The 21,699-nt window shown below is 44.8% G+C and overlaps 2 protein-coding genes and 1 long non-coding RNA gene across 3 annotated transcripts in view; 2 read left to right on the forward strand and 1 right to left on the reverse strand.

Annotated features, from left to right (window-relative positions):
• The window catches only part of MAPK8IP1 (mitogen-activated protein kinase 8 interacting protein 1), a 204,275-nt gene extending 191,683 nt beyond the window's left edge, over window positions 1–12,592 (forward strand). Inside the window, exon 12 of the mRNA XM_053720289.1 lies at window positions 10,969–12,592. Coding sequence (XP_053576264.1) covers window positions 10,969–11,041 — 73 coding nt within the window. The 3' untranslated portion in view covers window positions 11,042–12,592. The remainder of the gene's footprint in view (window positions 1–10,968) is intronic.
• Window positions 12,593–17,159: 4,567 nt separating this feature from the next.
• Window positions 17,160–18,480, forward strand: LOC128635789 (uncharacterized). Its single transcript, XR_008398588.1, has 2 exons — window positions 17,160–17,255; window positions 17,302–18,480. It is a non-coding gene; the product is annotated as an uncharacterized LOC128635789 (long non-coding RNA).
• A 1,815-nt stretch (window positions 18,481–20,295) lies between these two features.
• PEX16 (peroxisomal biogenesis factor 16) overlaps window positions 20,296–21,699 on the reverse strand; it is a 122,858-nt gene continuing 121,454 nt past the window's right edge. The window contains exon 11 of the mRNA XM_053720293.1: window positions 20,296–20,579. Coding sequence (XP_053576268.1) covers window positions 20,443–20,579 — 137 coding nt within the window. The 3' untranslated portion in view covers window positions 20,296–20,442. The remainder of the gene's footprint in view (window positions 20,580–21,699) is intronic.

The following is a 21,699-nucleotide window of genomic DNA, read 5'->3' on the forward strand; positions in this document are numbered from 1 at the left end:
CTCACATATTCTGAGGAGTGAGGTAACTTCAGAGAGGGAATGGCGTGCAGGTTATCCTGCAATAAGGTATGTGCAGTTAATATATTTCTAGGGATGGAATTTGCTAGAAAATGCTGCTGATACTGAACTAATGTAAGTAAAGCCTTAAATGCAGTGAGAGCTACTGGTATCAGGCTTATTAATAGAGATACATACTCTTATAAAAATGTAATATAAAACGTTTGCTGGCATGTTTAATCGTTTTTATATATGTTTGGTGATAAAACTTATTGGGGCCTAGTTTTTTTCCACATGGCTGGCTTGAATTTTGCCTAGTAACAGTTTCCTGACTTTCCACTGTTGTAATATGAGTGGGAGGGGTTTTTTTGTGCAGCAAAAAATTACAGACACAGACATCCAGCTTCTTCCTGCATGATCCAGGATATCTCTGGAGGGCTCAAAAGGCTTCAAAGTAATTTTTGAGGGAGGTAACAAGCCACAGTAGAGCTGTGGCAGTTGTTGTGACTATTTAAAAAAAACAAAACAAAAAAAAAAAACCTTTTTGTCAGTTATTATTCTGTGTTTGGTATTAAGGGGTTAATCATCCATTTGCAAGTGGGTGCAATGCTCTGCTAACTTGTTACATACACTGTAAAAATTTTGTTAGTGTAACTGCCTTTTTTCACTGTTATTTCAAATTTTGGCAAAAATTTGTGTTTCTTAAAGGTGCAGTAACGTTTTTTATATTGCTTGTAAACTTGTTTAAAGTGTTTTCCAAGCTTGCTAGTCTCATTGCTAGTCTGTTTAAACATGTCTGACACAGAGGAAACAACTTGTTCATTATGTTTGAAAGCCATGGTGGAGCCCCATAGGAGAATGTGTACTAAATGTATTGATTTCACCTTAAACAGTAAAGATCAGTCTTTAACTATAAAATAAATATCACCAGAAGATTCTGACGAGGGGGAAGTTATGCGACTAACTCTCCCCACGTGTCAGACCCTTCGCCTCCCGCTCAGGGGATGCACGCTAATATGGTGCCAATTGCATCAGGGACGCGCATAGCGATTACCTTGCAGGACATGGCTGCAATCATGAATAATACCCTGTCAGAGGTATTATCCAGGTTGCCTGAATTAAGAGGCAAGCGCGATTGCTCTGGGGTTAGGAGAAATACAGAGCGCGCAGATGCTGTAAGGGCCATGTCTGATACTGCGTCACAATATGCAGATCATGAGGACGGAGAGCTTCAGTCTGTGGGTGACGTCTCTGATTCGGGGAAACCTGATTCAGAGATTTCTAATTTTAAATTTAAGCTTGAGAACCTCCGTGTATTGCTTGGGGAGGTATTAGCTGCTCTGAATGACTGTAACATAGTTGCAGTACCAGAGAAATTGTGTAGGCTGGATAAATACTATGCGGTGCCGGTGTGTACTGATGTTTTTCCTATACCTAAAAGGCTTACAGAAATTATTAGCAAGGAGTGGGATAGACCGTGTGTGCCTTTTTCCCCACCTCCTATATTTAGAAAAATGTTTCCAATAGAGGCCACTACACGGGACTTATGGCAGACGGTCCCTAAGGTGAAGGGAGCAGTCTCTACTTTAGCAAAGCGTACCACTATCCCGGTCGAGGACCGTTGTGCTTTTTCAGATCCAATGGATAAAAAATTGGAGAGTTACCTTAAGAAAATGTTTATTCAACAAGGTTTTATTTTACAGCCCCTTGCATGCATAGCGCCTGTCACGGCTGCGGCGGCATTCTGGTTTGAGGCCCTGGAAGAGGCCATCCATACAGCTCCATTGACTGAAATTATTGACAAGCTTAAAACACTTAAGCTAGCTAACTCATTTGTTTCTGATGCCATTGTTCATTTGACTAAACTAACGGCTAAGAATTCCGGATTCGCCATCCAGGCGCGTAGGGCGCTATGGCTTAAATCCTGGTCAGCTGACGTGACTTCGAAGTCTAAATTACTCAACATTCCTTTCAAGGGGCAGACCTTATTCGGGCCTGGTTTGAAGGAAATTATTGCTGACATTACTGGAGGTAAGGGTCATACCCTTCCTCAGGACAGGGCCAAAGCAAAGGCCAAACAGTCTAATTTTCGTGCCTTTTCGAAATTTCAAGGCAGGTGCAGCATCAACTTCCTCCGCTTCAAAGCAAGAGGGAACTTTTGCTCAATCTAAGCAGGCCTGGAAACCTAACCAGTCCTGGAACAAAGGCAAGCAGGCCAGAAAGCCTGCTGCTGCCTCTAAGACAGCATGAAGGAACGGCCCCCTATCCGGCGACGGATCTAGTAGGGGGCAGACGTTCTCTCTTCGCCCAGGCATGGGCAAGAGATGTTCAAGATCATATCTCAGGGATATCTTCTGGACTTCAAAGCTTCCCCTCCACAAGGGAGATTTCATCTTTCAAGGCTATCTGCAAATCAGATAAAGAAAGAGGCATTCCTACGCTGTGTGCAAGACCTCCTAATTATGGGAGTGATCCATCCAGTTCCGCGGACGGAAAAAGGACAGGGTTTTTATTCAAATCTGTTTGTGGTTCCCAAAAAAGAGGGAACCTTCAGACCAATTTTGGATCTAAAGATCTTAAACAAATTCCTCATAGTTCCATCTTTCAAAATGGAAACTATTCGGACCATCCTACCCATGATCCAAGAGGGTCAGTACATGACCACAGTGGACCTAAAGGATGCCTACCTTCACAAAGACCATCATCGGTTTCTAAGGTTTGCCTTTCTAGACAGGCATTACCAATTTGTAGCTCTTCCCTTCGGGTTGGCTACAGCCCCGAGAATCTTTACAAAGGTTCTGGGCTCACTTCTGGCAGTTCTAAGACCGCGAGGCATAGCAGTAGCTCCGTATCTAGACGACATCCTGATACAGGCGTCAAACTTTCACGTTGCCAAGTCTCATACAGAGATAGTTCTGGCATTTCTGAGGTCGCACGGGTGGAAAGTAAACGAGGAAAAGAGTCTCTATCCCCACTCACAAGAGTCTCCTTCTTAGGGACTCTTATAGATTCTGTAGAAATTAAAATTTACCTGACGGAGTCCAGGTTATCAAAACTTCTAAATGCTTGCCGTGTTCTTCACTCCATTCCGCGCCCTTCGGTGGCTCAGTGTATGGAGGTAATCGGCTTAATGGTAGCGGCAATGGACATAGTGCCATTTGCGCGCCTACATCTCAGACCACTGCAATTATGCATGCTGAGTCAGTGGAATGGGGATTACACAGATTTGTCCCCTCTGCTAAATCTGGATCAAGAGACCAGAGATTCTCTTCTCTGGTGGTTGTCTCGGGTCCACCTGTCCAAGGGTATGACCTTTCGCAGGCCAGATTGGACAATTGTAACAACAGATGCCAGCCTTCTAGGTTGGGGTGCAGTCTGGAACTCCCTGAAGGCACAGGGATCGTGGACTCAGGAGGAGAAACTCCTTCCAATAAATATTCTGGAGTTAAGAGCGATATTCAATGCTCTTCTGGCTTGGCCTCAGTTAGCAACACTGAGGTTCATCAGATTTCAGTCAGACAACATCACGACTGTGGCTTACATCAACCATCAAGGGGGAACCAGGAGTTCCCTAGCGATGTTAGAAGTCTCAAAAATAATTCGCTGGGCAGAGTCCCACTCTTGCCACCTGTCAGCAATCCATATCCCAGGTGTGGAGAACTGGGAGGCGGATTTTCTAAGTCGGCAGACTTTCCATCCGGGGGAGTGGGAACTCCATCCGGAGGTGTTTGCTCAATTGATTCATCGTTGGGGCAAACCAGAGTTGGATCTCATGGCGTCTCGCCAGAAAGCCAAGCTCCCTTGTTACGGATCCAGGTCCAGGGACCCAGAAGCGACGCTGATAGATGCTCTAGCAGCCCCTTGGTTCTTCAACCTGGCTTATGTGTTTCCACCGTTTCCTCTGCTCCCTCGACTGATTGCCAAAATCAAACAGGGGAGAGCATCAGTGATTCTGATAGCACCTGCGTGGCCACGCAGGACTTTGTATGCAGACCTAGTGGACATGTCATCCTTTCCACCATGGACTCTGCCTCTAAGACAGGACCTTCTGATACAAGGTCCTTTCAATCATCCAAATCTAATTTCTCTGAGACTGACTGCATGGAGATTGAACGCTTGATTCTATCAAGGCGTGGCTTCTCCGAGTCAGTCATTGATACCTTAATACAGGCACGAAAGCCTGTTACCAGGAAAATCTACCACAAGATATGGAGTAAATATCCTTATTGGTGTGAATCCAAGAATTACTCATGGAGTAAGGTTAGGATTCCTAGAATATTGTCTTTTCTCCAAGAGGGCTTGGACAAAGGATTATCAGCTAGTTCCTTAAAGGGACAGATTTCTGCTCTGTCTATTCTTTTGCACAAGCGTCTGGCAGAGGTTCCAGACGTTCAGGCATTTTGCCAGGCTTTGGTTAGAATTAAGCCTGTGTTTAAACCTGTTGCTCCTCCGTGGAGCTTAAACTTGGTTCTTAAAGTTCTTCAAGGAGTTCCGTTTGAACCCCTTCATTCCATTGATATTAAACTTTTATCTTGGAAAGTTCTGTTTTTGATGGCTATTTCCTCGGCTCGGAGAGTCTCTGAGTTATCTGCCTTACAATGTGATTCTCCTTATCTGATTTTTCATGCAGATAAGGTAGTTCTGCGTACCAAACCTGGGTTTTTACCTAAGGTGGTTTCTAACAAGAATATCAATCAAGAGATTGTTGTTCCATCATTGTGTCCTAATCCTTCTTCAAAGAAGGAACGTCTTTTACATAATCTGGATGTAGTCCGTGCCTTGAAGTTTTACTTACAAGCTACTAAGGATTTTCGTCAAACATCTTCCCTGTTTGTCGTTTACTCTGGACAGAGGAGAGGTCAAAAAGCTTCGGCAACCTCTCTGTCCTTTTGGCTTCGGAGCGTAATACGCCTAGCCTATGAGACTGCTGGACAGCAGCTCCCTGAAAGGATTACAGCTCATTCTACTAGAGCTGTGGCTTCCACATGGGCCTTCAAAAATGAGGCCTCTGTTGAACAGATTTGTAAGGCTGCGACTTGGTCTTCGCTTCACACTTTTTAAAAATTTTACAAATTTGATACTTTTGCTTCTTCGGAGGCTGTTTTTGGGAGAAAGGTTCTTCGGGCAGTGGTTCCTTCCGCTTAATCCTGCCTTGTCCCTCCCATCATCCGTGTACTTTAGCTTTGGTATTGGTATCCCATAAGTAATGGATGATCCGTGGACTGGATACACTTAACAAGAGAAAACATAATTTATGCTTACCTGATAAATGTATTTCTCTTGTAGTGTATCCAGTCCACGGCCCGCCGTGTCCTTTTAAGGCAGGTCTAAATTTTAATTAAACTACAGTCACCACTGCACCCTGTGGTTTCTCCTTTCTCTGTTTGTGTTCGGTCGAATGACTGGATATGACAGTTAGGGGAGGAGCTATATAGCAGCTCTGCTGTGGGTGATCCTCTTGCAACTTCCTGTTGGGAAGGAGAATATCCCATAAGTAATGGATGATCCGTGGGCTGGATACACTACAAGAGAAATACATTTATCAGGTAAGCATAAATTATGTTTTTTTTATAAATCTACAGACAGAAGTTGTTGTTTGTTTCTGACCAGAATTCCTTTAAAATTAAGATGCAGTTTCACAATGTTCCATTTGTACAAATAAATGAGCCAATAGGATTTGTTTAATAGGGGGGGGGAGTCTGAAAAAAAGTTGCAATCAAATGTTTCAGGTCCTGATAGGGATCTCTACCTCTACATACGTTTTAACAAAGAACATAAGCTGGAGGAATAAAACTGCTTTATATGGTATCCAATTGTCTTTAAAGGGACATGGAACTCACACTTTTTCTTTCATTATTCAGATAGATCATACAATTTTCAACAACTTTTCAATTTACTTCTGACAATTAATTTGCTTCATTTTCTTGGTATCCTGTGTGGAATGAGCAGTAATGCACTACTGGGAGCTAGCTGAAAGCGATAGACAAGAGAAATATATGTTCAGCCACCAATCTGAGAAATATATGTTCAGCCACCAATCTGAGAAATATATGTTTAGCCACCAATCTGAGAAATATATGTTTAGCCACCAATATATGTTCAGCCACCAATCGGAGAAATATATGTTCAGCCACCAATCGGCAGCTTGTAAGCCTACCTAGATATGCTTTTCAACAAAGTATACAAAGAACAAATTAGATAATATACATAAATTGGAAGGTTATTTAAAATTGTATGCTCTATCTGAATCATGAAAGAAACATTTGGGCCTAGATTTAGAGTTCGGCGGTAGCCGTGAAAACCAGCGTTAGAGGCTCCTAACGCTGGTTTTGGCCGCCCGCTGGTATTTGGAGTCAGTGATTAAAGGGTCTAACGCTCACTTTTCAGCCGCGACTTTTCCATACCGCAGATCCCCTTACGTCAATTGCGTATCCTATCTTTTCAATGGGATCTTTCTAACGCCGGTATTTAGAGTCGTGGCTGAAGTGAGCGTTAGAAATCTAACGACAAAACTCCAGCCGCCGGAAAATAGCAGGAGTTAAAAGCTTTCTGGGCTAACGCCGGTTTATAAAGCTCTTAACTACTGTGCTCTAAAGTACACTAACACCCATAAACTACCTATGTACCCCTAAACCGAGGTCCCCCCACATCGCCGCCACTCGATTAAAATTTTTTAACCCCTAATCTGCCGACCGCCACCTACGTTATACTTATGTACCCCTAATCTGCTGCCCCTAACACCGCCGACCCCTGTATTACATTTATTAACCCCTAACCTGCCCCCCACAACGTCGCCGCCAGCTACTTACAATAATTAACCCCTAATCTTCCGACCGCAAAGCGCTGCCACCTACGTTATCCTTATGTACCCCTAATCTGCTGCCCCTAACACCGCCGACCCCTATATTATATTTATTAACCCCTAATCTGCCCCCCTCAACGTCGCCGACACCTGCCTACACTTATTAACCCCTAATCTGCCGAGCGGACCTGAGCGCTACTATAATAAATGTATTAACCCCTAATCCGCCTCACTAACCCTATCATAAATAGTATTAACCCCTAATCTGCCCTCCCTAACATCGTCGACACCTAACTTCAATTATTAACCCCTAATCTGACGACCGGAGCTCACCGCTACTATAATAAATGGATTAACCCCTAAAGCTAAGTCTAACCCTAACACTAACACCCCCCTAACTTAAATATAATTTAAATCTAACGAAATAAATTAACTCTTATTAAATAAATTATTCCTATTTAAAGCTAAATACTTACCTGTAAAATAAATCCTAATATAGCTACAATATAAATTATAATTATATTATAGCTATTTTAGGATTTATATTTATTTTACAGGCAACTTTGTAATTATTTTAACCAGGTACAATAGCTATTAAATAGTTAAGAACTATTTAATAGTTACCTAGTTAAAATAATAACAAATTTACCTGTAAAATAAATCCTAACCTAAGATATAATTAAACCTAACACTACCCTATCAATAAATTAATTAAATAAACTACCTACAATTACCTACAATTAACCTAACACTACACTATCAATACATTAATTAAATACAATATCTACAAATAACTACAATGAAATAAACTAACTAAAGTACAAAAAATAAAAAAGAACTAAGTTACAAAAAATAAAAAAATATTTACAAACATAAGAAAAATATTACAACAATTTTAAACTAATTACACCTACTCTAAGCCCCCTAATAAAATAACAAAGCCCCCCAAAATAAAAAATTCCCTACCCTATTCTAAATTAAAAAAGTTAAAAGCTCTTTTACCTTACCAGCCCTGAACAGGGCCCTTTGCGGGGCATGCCCCAAGAATTTCAGCTCTTTTGCTTGTAAAAAAAAACATACAATACCCCCCCCCAACATTACAACCCACCACCCACATACCCCTAATCTAACCCAAACCCCCCTTAAATAAACCTAACACTAAGCCCCTGAAGATCTTCCTACCTTGTCTTCACCATCCAGGTTCACCGATCCGTCCTGAAGAGCTCCTCCGATGTCCTGATCCAAGCCCAAGCGGGGGGCTGAAGAGGTCCATGATCCGGTCAAAGTCTTCATCCAAGCGGGGCAGAAGAGGATCTTCCATCCGATTGAAGTCTTCATCCAGGCGGCATCTTCTATGGTCTTCCATCCGGAGCGAAGCGGCATGATCCTGAAGACCTCCAGCGCGGAACATCCATCCGGCCCGACGACTGAACGACGAATGACTGTTCCTTTAAGGGACGTCATCCAAGATGGCGTCCCTCGAATTCCGATTGGCTGATAGGATTCTATCAGCCAATCGGAATTAAGGTAGGAATTTTCTGATTGGCTGATGGAATCAGCCAATCAGAATCAAGTTCAATCCGATTGGCTGATCCAATCAGCCTATCAGATTGAGCTCGCATTCTATTGGCTGATCGGAACAGCCAATAGAATGCGAGCTCAATCTGATTGGATCAGCCAATCGGATTGAACTTGATTCTGATTGGCTGATTCCATCAGCCAATCAGAAAATTCCTACCTTAATTCCGATTGGCTGATAGAATCCTATCAGCCAATCGGAATTCGAGGGATGCCATCTTGGATGACGTCCCTTAAAGGAACAGTCATTCGTCGTTCAGTCGTCGGGCCGGATGGATGTTCCGCGCTGGAGGTCTTCAGGATCATGCCGCTTTGCTCCGGATGGAAGACCATAGAAGATGCCGCCTGGATGAAGACTTCAATCGGATGGAAGATCCTCTTCTGCCCCGCTTGGATGAAGACTTTGACCGGATCATGGACCTCTTCAGCCCCCCCGCTTGGGCTTGGATCAGGACATCGGAGGAGCTCTTCAGGACGGATCGGTGAACCTGGATGGTGAAGACAAGGTAGGAAGATCTTCAGGGGCTTAGTGTTAGGTTTATTTAAGGGGGGTTTGGGTTAGATTAGGGGTATGTGGGTGGTGGGTTGTAATGTTGGGGGGGGGGTATTGTATGTTTTTTTTTACAGGCAAAAGAGCTGAAATTCTTGGGGCATGCCCCGCAAAGTGCCCTGTTCAGGGCTGGTAAGGTAAAAGAGCTTTTAACTTTTTTAATTTAGAATAGGGTAGGGAATTTTTTATTTTGGAGGGCTTTGTTATTTTATTAGGGGGCTTAGAGTAGGTGTAATTAGTTTAAAATTGTTGTAATATTTTTCTTATGTTTGTAAATATTTTTTTATTTTTTGTAACTTAGTTCTTTTTTATTTTTTGTACTTTAGCTAGTTTATTTAATTGTATTTATTTGTAGGAATTGTGTTTAATTAATTTATTGATAGTGTAGTGTTAGGTTAATTGTAGGTAATTGTAGGTAGTTTATTTAATTAATTTATTGATAGGGTAGTGTTAGGTTTAATTATATCTTAGGTTAGGATTTATTTTACAGGTAAATTTGTTATTATTTTAACTAGGTAACTATTAAATAGCTATTGTACCTGGTTAAAATAATTACCAAGTTGCCTGTAAAATAAATATTAATCCTAAAATAGCTACAATATAATTATAATTTATATTGTAGCTATATTAGGATGTATTTTACAGGTAAGTATTTAGCTTTAAATAGGAATAATTTATTTAATAAGAGTTAATTTATTTCGTTAGATTTAAATTATATTTAACTTAGGGGAGTGTTAGTGTTAGGGTTAGACTTAGCTTTAGGGGTTAATCCATTTATTATAGTAGCGGTGAGCTCCGGTCGTCAGATTATGGGTTAATAATTGAAGTTAGGTGTCGGCGATGTTAGGGAGGGCAGATTAGGGGTTAATACTATTTATGATAGGGTTAGTGAGGCGGATTAGGGGTTAATAACTTTATTATAGTAGCGCTCAGGTCCGCTCGGCAGATTAGGTGTAGGCAGGTGTCGGCGACGTTGTGGGGGGCAGATTAGGGGTTAATAAATATAATCTAGGGGTCGGCGGTGTTAGGGGCAGCAGATTAGGGGTACATAGGGATAACGTAGGTTGCGGCGGTTTACGGAGCGGCAGATTAGGGGTTAAAAAAAATATGCAGGGGTCAGCGATAGCGGGGGCGGCAGATTAGGGGTTAATAAGTGTAAGGCTAGGGGTGTTTAGACTCGGGGTACATGTTAGAGTGTTAGGTGCAGACGTAGGAAGTGTTTTCCCATAGGAAACAATGGGGCTGCGTTAGGAACTGAACGCAGCTTTTTTGCAGGTGTTAGGTTTTTTTTCAGCTCAAACAGCCCCATTGTTTCCTATGGGAGAATCGTGCACGAGCACGTTTTTGAGGCTGGCCGCGTCCGTAAGCAACTCTGGTATCGAGAGTTGCATTTGCGGTAAAAATGCTCTACGCTCCTTTTTTGGAGCCTAACGCAGCATTTGTTTGAACTCTCGATACCAGAGTTAAATTTATGGTGCGGCCAGAAAAAAGCCCGCGGAGCGTTAACAGCCCTTCTACCGCCAAACTCCAAATCTAGGCCTTTGTGTTTCATGTCCCTTTAATGCTTTCTTTTTTTAGGATGCACTTTAAAGGGATACTCTAGTCAAAATTAAACTTTCATGATTTAGAAAGAGCATGCGATTTTAAGCAACTTTCTAATTTACTCCTATTATCAAATTTTCTTCATTCTCTTAGTATCTTTATTTGAATGTAAGCTTAGGAGCCAACCCATTTTTGGTTCAGCACTTGAGTAGCGTTTGCTGATTGCTGTCTAAATGTAGCCACCAAACAGCAAGCGCTACCCAGGTGCTAAACCAAAATGGGCCGGCTCCTAAACTTACATTCTTGCCTTTTCAAATAAAAATACCAAGAGAACGAAGAAAATTTGATAATGTGAGTAGATTAGAATGTTGCTTATAATTGCTGCTCTATATGAATCATGAAAGTTTAATTTTGACTAGACTATCCCTTTAAGTTTACTACTAAACTATAATTCATTGGCAAGGACCCTTTACTAAAGTGTGTTTTTTTTCTCCTTCAGGCGAGCTTTTCAGCAGTTTTACAAAGAATATGTGGAATACACATGCCCCACAGAGGACATTTATCTGGAGTAGCCATAGTGTGTTTTCTGGATACCTTTTTTGTGCATGGACTGCTCGTGTCTGGGCGGAGGAGGAATACAGGATGTTTTCAGACTTTTGGGACGGGGCAGCAGATTAACTCAAGCCTTTTGAGCCTCTGTTCTGTGGGACTGGGCATGGATATGAGGGCGAGAGTGATGCCCTGCTATAACTTACCCAAATATCGCTCTCCCTGCTCTTGCCTTAGGGACCCCCCATGTGTATACCAAATGCTGGGTGCAGACTGAAGACGACTGTGCTGAGCAATATTTTATTAGCAGCGTCCACCCAAAACATGGGAAGCACAAAAAGGAAACCGTGCAGGAGGGAGCGCATCAGACTTACAGGGAACCAGAGACGCAGCAGTGAGTGAGTCATAGAGACAGTGCAGAATGAATGAGTGTACTGAAAGTGTGTGCACAGGGCATAGCGTCGGCTGAAGGAAGCATCACATCTACATGAGTACTCTTCAGATTCATGCATGAAAGCAGAGTTAGAGGAGTGTTGATAAAGGAGGACAGCACCAAGCATATGGTATTTGTGTAAAAGTCTTTGGAGAGTGCACTAGAAGATGTGATGTGAACAATAAGATTATAAGGAGAGTTATAGCTTGAGTGCTCCATTTGTCAGGCACAGAGCAGACTGATGTAATGTTTAGAAGGTAGTGTGAGTGATCAATAAGCTGGAAATGCTATCTAAGGTTACAGAGCACGTGAGCATTTGTGTACAGCTGGTGCATACTGTTTGTAAGGTACAGAGTGACTGAATAGTGAGCTACAGCTGGTGAGGGATGTCTGTCAAGTACAAAGTGAGTGAGTGAGCATTAACACTTAGCTACAGCTGGCGATTGATGTCAGGTACAGAGCGAGTGAGCAGTGAGCTACAGCTGGCGAGTGATGTCAGGTACAGAGCGAGTGAGCAGTGAGCTACAGCTGGCGAGTGATGTCAGCTACAGAGCGAGTGAGCAGTGAGCTACAGCTGGCGAGTGATGTCAGGTACAGAGCGAGTGAGCAGTGAGCTACAGCTGGCGAGTGATGTCAGCTACAGAGCGAGTGAGCAGTGAGCTACAGCTGGCGAGTGATGTCAGGTACAGAGCGAGTGAGCAGTGAGCTACAGCTGGCGAGTGATGTCAGCTACAGAGCGAGTGAGCAGTGAGCTACAGCTGGCGAGTGATGTCAGCTACAGAGCGAGTGAGCAGTGAGCTACAGCTGGCGAGTGATGTCAGCTACAGAGCGAGTGAGCAGTGAGCTACAGCTGGCGAGTGATGTCAGCTACAGAGCGAGTGAGCTACAGCTGGCGAGTGATGTCAGGTACAGAGCGAGTGAGCTACAGCTGGCGAGTGATGTCAGCTACAGAGCAAGTGAGCTACAGCTGGCGAGTGATGTCAGGTACAGAGCGAGTGAGCTACAGCTGGCGAGTGATGTCAGGTACAGAGCGAGTGAGCAGTGAGCTACAGCTGGCGAGTGATGTCAGCTACAGAGCGAGTGAGCAGTGAGCTACAGCTGGTGAGTGATGTCAGGTACAGAGCGAGTGAGCAGTGAGCTACAGCTGGTGAGTGATGTCAGGTACAGAGCGAGTGAGCAGTGAGCTACAGCTGGCGAGTGATGTCAGGTACAGAGCGAGTGAGCAGTGAGCTACAGCTGGCGAGTGATGTCAGGTACAGAGCGAGTGAGCAGTGAGCTACAGCTGGCGAGTGATGTCAGGTACAGAGCGAGTGAGCAGTGAGCTACAGCTGGCGAGTGATGTCAGCTACAGAGCGAGTGAGCAGTGAGCTACAGCTGGTGAGTGATGTCATGTACAGAGCGAGTGAGCAGTGAGCCACAGCTAGCGAGTGATGTAAGGTACAGAGCGAGTGAGCAGTGAGCTACAGCTGGCGAGTGATGTCAGGTACAGAGCGAGTGAGCAGTGAGCTACAGCTGGCGAGTGATGTCAGGTAAAGAGCGAGTGAGCAGTGAGCTACAGCTGGCGAGTGATGTCAGGTAAAGAGCGAGAGAGCAGTGAGCTACAACTGGCGAGTGATGTCAGGTACAGAGCGAGTGAGCAGTGAGCTACAGCTGGCGAGTGATGTCAGGTACAGAGCGAGTGAGCAGTGAGCCACAGCTGGCGAGTGATGTAAGGTAAAGAGCGAGTGAGCAGTGAGCTACAGCTGGCGAGTGATGTAAGGTACAGAGCGAGTGAGCAGTGAGCTACAGCTGGCGAGTGATGTCAGGTACAGAGCGAGTGAGCAGTGAGCTACAGCTGGCAAGTGATGTCAGATACAGAGCGAGTGAGCAGTGAGCTACAGCTGGTGAGTGATGTCAGGTACAGAGCGAGTGAGCAGTGAGCCACTGCTGGTGAGTGATGTCAGGTACAGAGCGAGTGAGCAGTGAGCTACAGCTGGCGAGTGATGTCAGCTACAGAGCGAGTGAGCAGTGAGCTACAGCTGGCGAGTGATGTCAGGTACAGAGCGAGAGAGCAGTGAGCTTCAGCTGCCGAGTGATGTCAGGTACAGAGCGAGTGAGCAGTGAGCTACAGCTGGCGAGTGATGTCAGGTAAAGAGCGAGTGAGCAGTGAGCTACAGCTGGCGAGTGATGTCAGGTACAGACCGAGTGAGCAGTGAGCCACTGCTGGCGAGTGATGTCAGGTAAAGAGCGAGTGAGCAGTGAGCTACAGCTGGCGAGTGATGTCAGGTACAGAGCGAGTGAGCAGTGAGCTACAGCTGGCGAGTGATGTCAGGTACAGAGCGAGTGAGCAGTGAGCCACAGCTGGCGAGTGATGTAAGGTACAGAGCGAGTGAGCAGTGAGCTACAGCTGGCGAGTGATGTCAGGTACAGAGCGAGTGAGCAGTGAGCTACAGCTGGCGAGTGATGTCAGGTAAAGAGCGAGTGAGCAGTGAGCTACAGCTGGCGAGTGATGTCAGGTAAAGAGCGAGAGAGCAGTGAGCTACAGCTGGCGAGTGATGTCAGGTACAGAGCGAGTGAGCAGTGAGCTACAGCTGGCGAGTGATGTCAGGTACAGAGCGAGTGAGCAGTGAGCCACAGCTGGCGAGTGATGTAAGGTAAAGAGCGAGTGAGCAGTGAGCTACAGCTGGCGAGTGATGTAAGGTACAGAGCGAGTGAGCAGTGAGCTACAGCTGGCGAGTGATGTCAGGTACAGAGCGAGTGAGCAGTGAGCTACAGCTGGCAAGTGATGTCAGATACAGAGCGAGTGAGCAGTGAGCTACAGCTGGTGAGTGATGTCAGGTAAAGAGCGAGTGAGCAGTGAGCCACTGCTGGCGAGTGATGTCAGGTACAGAGCGAGTGAGCAGTGAGCTACAGCTGGCGAGTGATGTCAGCTACAGAGCGAGTGAGCAGTGAGCTACAGCTGGCGAGTGATGTCAGGTACAGAGCGAGTGAGCAGTGAGCTACAGCTGGCGAGTGATGTCAGGTACAGAGCGAGTGAGCAGTGAGCTTCAGCTGGCGAGTGATGTCAGGTACAGAGCGAGTGAGCAGTGAGCTTCAGCTGGCGAGTGATGTCAGGTACAGAGCGAGTGAGCAGTGAGCTACAGCTGGCGAGTGATGTCAGGTACAGAGCGAGTGAGCAGTGAGCTACAGCTGGCGAGTGATGTCAGGTACAGAGCGAGTGAGCAGTGAGCTACAGCTGGCGAGTGATGTCAGGTACAGAGCGAGTGAGCAGTGAGCTACAGCTGGCGAGTGATGCCAGGTACAGAGCGAGAGAGCAGTGAGCTACAGCTGGCGAGTGATGTCAGGTACAGAGCGAGTGAGCAGTGAGCTACAGATGGCGAGTGATGTCAGGTACAGAGCGAGTGAGCAGTGAGCTACAGCTGGCGAGTGATGCCAGGTACAGAGCGAGTGAGCAGTGAGCTACAGCTGGCGAGTGATGCCAGGTACAGAGCGAGAGAGCAGTGAGCTACAGCTGGCGAGTGATGCCAGGTACAGAGCGAGAGAGCAGTGAGCCACAGCTGGCGAGTGATGTCAGGTACAGAGCGAGTGAGCAGTGAGCCTCAGCTGGCGAGTGATGTCAGCTACAGAGCGAGTGAGCAGTGAGCTACAGCTGGCGAGTGATGCCAGGTACAGAGCGAGTGATGCCAGGTAAAGAGCGAGTGAGCAGTGAGCTTCAGCTGGCGAGTGATGTCAGGTACAGAGCGAGTGAGCTACAGCTGGCGAGTGATGTCAGGTACAGAGCGAGTGAGCAGTGAGCTTCAGCTGGCGAGTGATGTCAGGTACAGAGCGAGTGAGCTACAGCTGGCGAGTGATGTCAGGTACAGAGCGAGTGAGCTACAGCTGGCGAGTGATGTCAGGTACAGAGCGAGTGAGCAGTGAGCTACAGCTGGCGAGTGATGTCAGGTACAGAGCGAGTGAGCAGTGAGCTACAGCTGGTGAGTGATGTCAGGTACAGAGCGAGTGAGCAGTGAGCTACAGCTGGTGAGTGATGTCAGGTACAGAGCGAGTGAGCAGTGAGCTACAGCTGGCGAGTGATGTCAGGTACAGAGCGAGTGAGCAGTGAGCTACAGCTGGCGAGTGATGTCAGGTACAGAGCGAGTGAGCAGTGAGCTACAGCTGGCGAGTGATGTCAGGTACAGAGCGAGTGAGCAGTGAGCTACAGCTGGCGAGTGATGTCAGGTACAGAGCGAGTGAGCAGTGAGCTACAGCTGGCAAGTGATGTCAGGTACAGAGCGAGTGAGCAGTGAGCTACAGCTGGTGAGTGATGTCAGGTACAGAGCGAGTGAGCAGTGAGCTACAGCTGGCGAGTGATGTCAGGTACAGAGCGAGTGAGCAGTGAGCTTCAGCTGGCGAGTGATGTCAGGTACAGAGCGAGTGAGCTACAGCTGGCGAGTGATGTCAGGTACAGAGCGAGTGAGCAGTGAGCTTCAGCTGGCGAGTGATGTCAGGTACAGAGCGAGTGAGCTACAGCTGGCGAGTGATGTCAGGTACAGAGCGAGTGAGCCACAGCTGGCGAGTGATGTCAGGTACAGAGCGAGTGAGCAGTGAGCCACAGCTGGCGAGTGATGTCAGGTACAGAGCGAGTGAGCAGTGAGCTACAGCTGGCGAGTGATGTCAGGTACAGAGCGAGTGAGCAGTGAGCTACAGCTGGCGAGTGATGTCAGGTACAGAGCGAGTGAGCAGTGAGCTACAGCTGGCGAGTGATGTCAGGTACAGAGCGAGTGAGCTACAGCTGGCGAGTGATGTCAGGTACAGAGTGAGTGATGCTTGTCAAGTGTAGAATGAATGAGCGATGATCTGCAGCTGGTGAGTGAAATCTGTAAGGTACAGAGCAAATGTGTTTAGCTACAACTGGTTAGTGATGTTTGTAGGTTACAGAGAGTGAGTGTTGAGCTACAGCTGACGTGTCTTTGGTCAGGTACAAAACAACTAAGCACTAAGTAAAAACTGAGTTTCAGGTGGCAAGTGATGTCTGTAAGGTACAGAAAGACTGAGTGCTGAGCTACAGCTGGCGAGTTCTGTTTGTAAGGTATAGAATGTGTAAGAGCTGAGCTACAGCTGGCGAGTAACATTTGTAAGGTACAGAGAGCAAGTGAGAGTCTTAAGGTACAGAGTGAGTGAACTAGAGCTGGCGAGTGAGTGACATCTGTAAGGTACAAAGTGAGTGAGCAGTGAGCTAGAGCTGGCGAGTGAGTGACGTCTGTAAGGTACAAAGTGAGTGAGCAGTGAGCTAGAGCTGGCGAGTGAGTGACGTCTGTAAGGTACAGAGTGAGTGAGCAGTGAGCTAGAGCTGGTGAGTGAGTGACGTCTGTAAGGTACAGAGTGAGTGAGCAGTGAGCTTCAGCTGGCGAGTGATGTCAGGTACAGAGCGAGTGAGCTACAGCTGGCGAGTGATGTCAGGTACAGAGCGAGTGAGCCACAGCTGGCGAGTGATGTCAGGTACAGAGCGAGTGAGCAGTGAGCTTCAGCTGGCGAGTGATGTCAGGTACAGAGCGAGTGAGCTACAGCTGGCGAGTGATGTCAGGTACAGAGCGAGTGAGCCACAGCTGGCGAGTGATGTCAGGTACAGAGCGAGTGAGCAGTGAGCCACAGCTGGCGAGTGATGTCAGGTACAGAGCGAGTGAGCAGTGAGCTACAGCTGGCGAGTGATGTCAGGTACAGAGCGAGTGAGCAGTGAGCTACAGCTGGCGAGTGATGTCAGGTACAGAGCGAGTGAGCAGTGAGCTACAGCTGGCGAGTGATGTCAGGTACAGAGCGAGTGAGCTACAGCTGGCGAGTGATGTCAGGTACAGAGCGAGTGAGCAGTGAGCCACAGCTGGCGAGTGATGTCAGGTACAGAGTGAGTGATGCTTGTCAAGTGTAGAATGAATGAGCGATGATCTGCAGCTGGTGAGTGAAATCTGTAAGGTACAGAGCAAATGTGTTTAGCTACAACTGGTTAGTGATGTTTGTAGGTTACAGAGAGTGAGTGTTGAGCTACAGCTGACGTGTCTTTGGTCAGGTACAAAACAACTAAGCACTAAGTAAAAACTGAGTTTCAGGTGGCAAGTGATGTCTGTAAGGTACAGAAAGACTGAGTGCTGAGCTACAGCTGGCGAGTTCTGTTTGTAAGGTATAGAATGTGTAAGAGCTGAGCTACAGCTGGCGAGTAACATTTGTAAGGTACAGAGAGCAAGTGAGAGTCTTAAGGTACAGAGTGAGTGAACTAGAGCTGGCGAGTGAGTGACATCTGTAAGGTACAAAGTGAGTGAGCAGTGAGCTAGAGCTGGCGAGTGAGTGACGTCTGTAAGGTACAAAGTGAGTGAGCAGTGAGCTAGAGCTGGCGAGTGAGTGACGTCTGTAAGGTACAGAGTGAGTGAGCAGTGAGCTAGAGCTGGTGAGTGAGTGACGTCTGTAAGGTACAGAGTGAGTGAGCAGTGAGCTAGAGCTGGCGAGTGAGTGACGTCTGTAAGGTACAAAGTGAGTGAGCAGTGAGCTAGAGCTGGCGAGTGAGTGACGTCTGTAAGGTACAAAGTGAGTGAGCAGTGAGCTAGAGCTGGCGAGTGAGTGACGTCTGTAAGGTACAGAGTGAGTGAGCAGTGAGCTAGAGCTGGCGAGTGAGTGACGTCTGTAAGGTACAGAGTGAGTGAGCAGTGAGCTAGAGCTGGCGAGTGAGTGACGTCTGTAAGGTACAGAGTGAGTGAGCAGTGAGCTAGAGCTGGCGAATGATGTCTGTAGGGTACAGAGTGAGTAAGCTAGAGCTTGTGAGTAACGTCTGTAAGGTACAAAGTGAGTGAGCTACAGCTAGTGAGTGAAGTTTGCTAGGTAAAGTGACTGAGCACTCACACACAATGTCCAAAGAGGTGCCCAAAAGTAGTGGGATGAAGCTCAGCAGAGTGGCTGGTTGCTTTGTTCTTCTTTAGATTACAGTAAATAACAAAGGCTCAGCGCAAGCCACAGGAATCAAAGGGGTAAAAACACTTATTTGGTGAGGCCATTTGGAAATGTATCAATAAAACAGACTGACCATAACCTTGTGACTATTACTTCTTTGTGAATAAACCGTATGCTCTGAGGAATGGAGTTGAAAACCACTGCTCTAATCTGTACAAACGGGACAAATTTCCATGATATCTGAACTAGATAATTTCAACTGTGGACCAGTTCAGCTATCATAAAAATCTGTCTCCTTAGTGTGCCCTGAGGACTGGAGATGAAAAATACCGGTTTAGAGGTCACAATATGCAAACTGCGATGTCACCAGAACATACAACTTTTATGTTATTTGATATGAGCTGTTAGAGGTTTTATTTATAGGCTATGCTTGTAATGAAAACTGCATTTGGCCACCTTGTATTCCTTAATGACCAATGACAGAATTATCCCATCATGGAACCTTTGAGAAAACTGAGGTTGTGTCCTTAAGGGGTTTAATCAAGCATACAGCCAATCTAACACATTTACTTGGTGGGCATCAAGAGCTATTTTCAGAGTTGCATCTTTTGTTGCAGGAAACAATTTGGACTTACGTTTTAGTATTGTCAGTGGCATCCATTCAAAAATCCTATACACACACATCTGTGCCAAAATATGGGGGGACATTTTCTCCAGAGAACACCCTTATGAAGATGACAGGTCTGGTGTAGAAGATGCAGCAGATACTGGGGTTAATGCAATTGTAGACAGTGGTTGCAAGAGCACAGATAAATTAGCTCTACACGTCGCTGGAGTGGACCTTTATGGACCTACTGGTCATTATGAGTCTTGTATTTTGCATTTCTGTTTGAGTGGTAACCAAAATACACATATATCCATGTAAGTTATTTATGTCCTACTTCCCTGATCACCCCTCATTCAGACAGCCTTGTGAAGTGTGTTGGGGAAAATGTATCACGCTACATTTTCAGCTTCTGCAACCTAGAAGTGCAGGCTCAAATGAGCAATTCTTGCTTCTTATCCTCACTTGTTCTGGGTGATTACTAGGCCCTACTTGCATAAAGTTGGTTGCATGCAGCTGCATTGCACAAGAGAGCTCTTGTGCACTCTACACATAAAGAATCACAACTCGTTATCCACACGCTCAGTTAATGATCGCTATAGGATTTTACAAGGTAATGCAATAATAATATAATGGTTAAGAGAGGTTGAGGTGTGATAGGAGACTATACAGCAGTTTACATTAAAGGGACATTAAACACTTTGAGATGGTTATATAAAATAATAAACTGTATATAAAAAAAACCTCTACAATATACTTTCATTTTTTATTTTGCCCCCTTCTATAATTCCATTAGGAACTGAAAAGCTCCCAATTTAATGTTAGAAATTGAAGAGCAAAACACATATTCCTCACAGCCATTGGCTGCACACTCTAGTGACCTATTTACAACTGTCCCTAATTGGCCACAGCAGAGAAGGTAACCTAAGTTACAACATGGCAGCTCCCATTGTTTTATAAACACTAAAACTTTGCACTTATTTTGTCAACATTTAAACAGCTAATGAAACTTAAAAAAAATACATCTGCATGTTATTCTCAGAGTAATTTTTTCTTTGAATGCTTCATTCTATCTAGCATTTATTTAGTGTATAATGTCCCTTTAAAGGGACAGTTAACACCTTGTAATAACAAGACATTGCTTTAGAATAACCTATAAGTTAAGTCTAAGCGTTTTAATATCTTGTTTGCTTTTATTGGAGGAGCCAATCCAATTTGCTTTTGGAGGAGGCAAGGCAGAAGGTTTTTTTTTGGGGGGGGAGGGGGTTCCATGCATAAGAAAACATTTTATGTGAAGTTCAGCTTTGTATACTATGATTTTACAATGATGATGCGAAGTTGATGTCACATTCAGTGCTTATTAATTTATTTAACTCATTGCTGAATGTCATTATCAGCCTTTGGTATATTATGCAGATAACAGGTCTAGGCCTTGGTTTTGGGTTACACCTGTGTGATGTTTGCTGCACAGATCTGTCACACAAGGGTTAACTGCATCACATGACATCATCATAATAAAGTTCTCCAATGTCAGGCTCATCTCTCTTGCTCTTGCCAACTTCTGCTAGCCACACTGGTTTCTCACGGGTCACACGCCGATGTATTAAAGGGTGTTTTGGCAGAATCCCAAAATCTACAGAAGCAAATAAACAGCAACATCAGATGTCAGAGATGATGATAACGAATTCTGGACTGAACATAATTATCAGCTATACAATACAACATCATCATAAGGTTGGTTTCCAATAACACAAAAATGTAATTAATATAGTTTGTATGGGGAAGGTTGCCTTTTCGTAGCAGTGGGAAATGGGCGATATGTGAGATTTGTATGAATTAAGAAACTTTAGTTTGTACATTGAATCAGTGAAGGGTAAATCATAGTATGGATCTCTCAAACATACACCAGCTCAGGGGCACTCAAGTATGATGAAAAATTAGTACACGCTGCTTAAAGGGATACTAAACCCAATTTTTTTCTTTAAGGATTCAGATAGAGCATGCAATTTTAAAGCAACTTTCTAATTTACTCCAATTATCAATTTTTCTTTGTTCTCTTGCTATCTTTATTTAAAAAGCAGGAATTTAAAGCTTAGGAGCTGGCCCATTTTAGGTTTAGCACCCTGGATAGCACTTGCTTATTGGTGGCTACCTTTAGCAAACCAATAAGCAAGCATAACCCAGGTTTTCAATCGAAAATGGGCCAGGTCTTAAGCTTTAGAGTCCTGCTTTTTAAATAAAGATAGCAAGAGAACAAAAAAAAATTGATAATAGGCATGAATTAGAAAGTTGCTTATCTGAATCATGAAAGAAAACATTTGGGTTTAGTGTCCCTTTAATTCATTAAGGATTTCTCTCCAGCTTCACCAGTTCCTAGGAATGCACAATGTCTGATTTAAAAGTGAAAACTCAACTCTATGTACTGTAATAAATGAGCTGCATAGAATAAATAAGAGCTAGTGAATCAATGAGACAACCATAGTCCATTTGGATTATGATGTATACACAAATACATATGTACACACATACAGAAAGCATTATTGGGTTAAAAGAGGCTGCTCCCAGATGGTAAATCACCACCAGTTCCTAAGAATGTGCAACTGATTTACTAAAGTGAAATCTCAGCTCCATGTACTGTATGGAAAAAGCTGCATAGAATAAATTAGATCTAATATATATATGTATATATATGTGTGTGTGTGTATTATATATTAGGGTTGCACCGATACTAATATTGGTATTGGTACTGATAC

Source organism: Bombina bombina, chromosome 7, assembly GCF_027579735.1.
Source record: "Bombina bombina isolate aBomBom1 chromosome 7, aBomBom1.pri, whole genome shotgun sequence".
Lineage (NCBI taxonomy): Eukaryota > Metazoa > Chordata > Amphibia > Anura > Bombinatoridae > Bombina > Bombina bombina.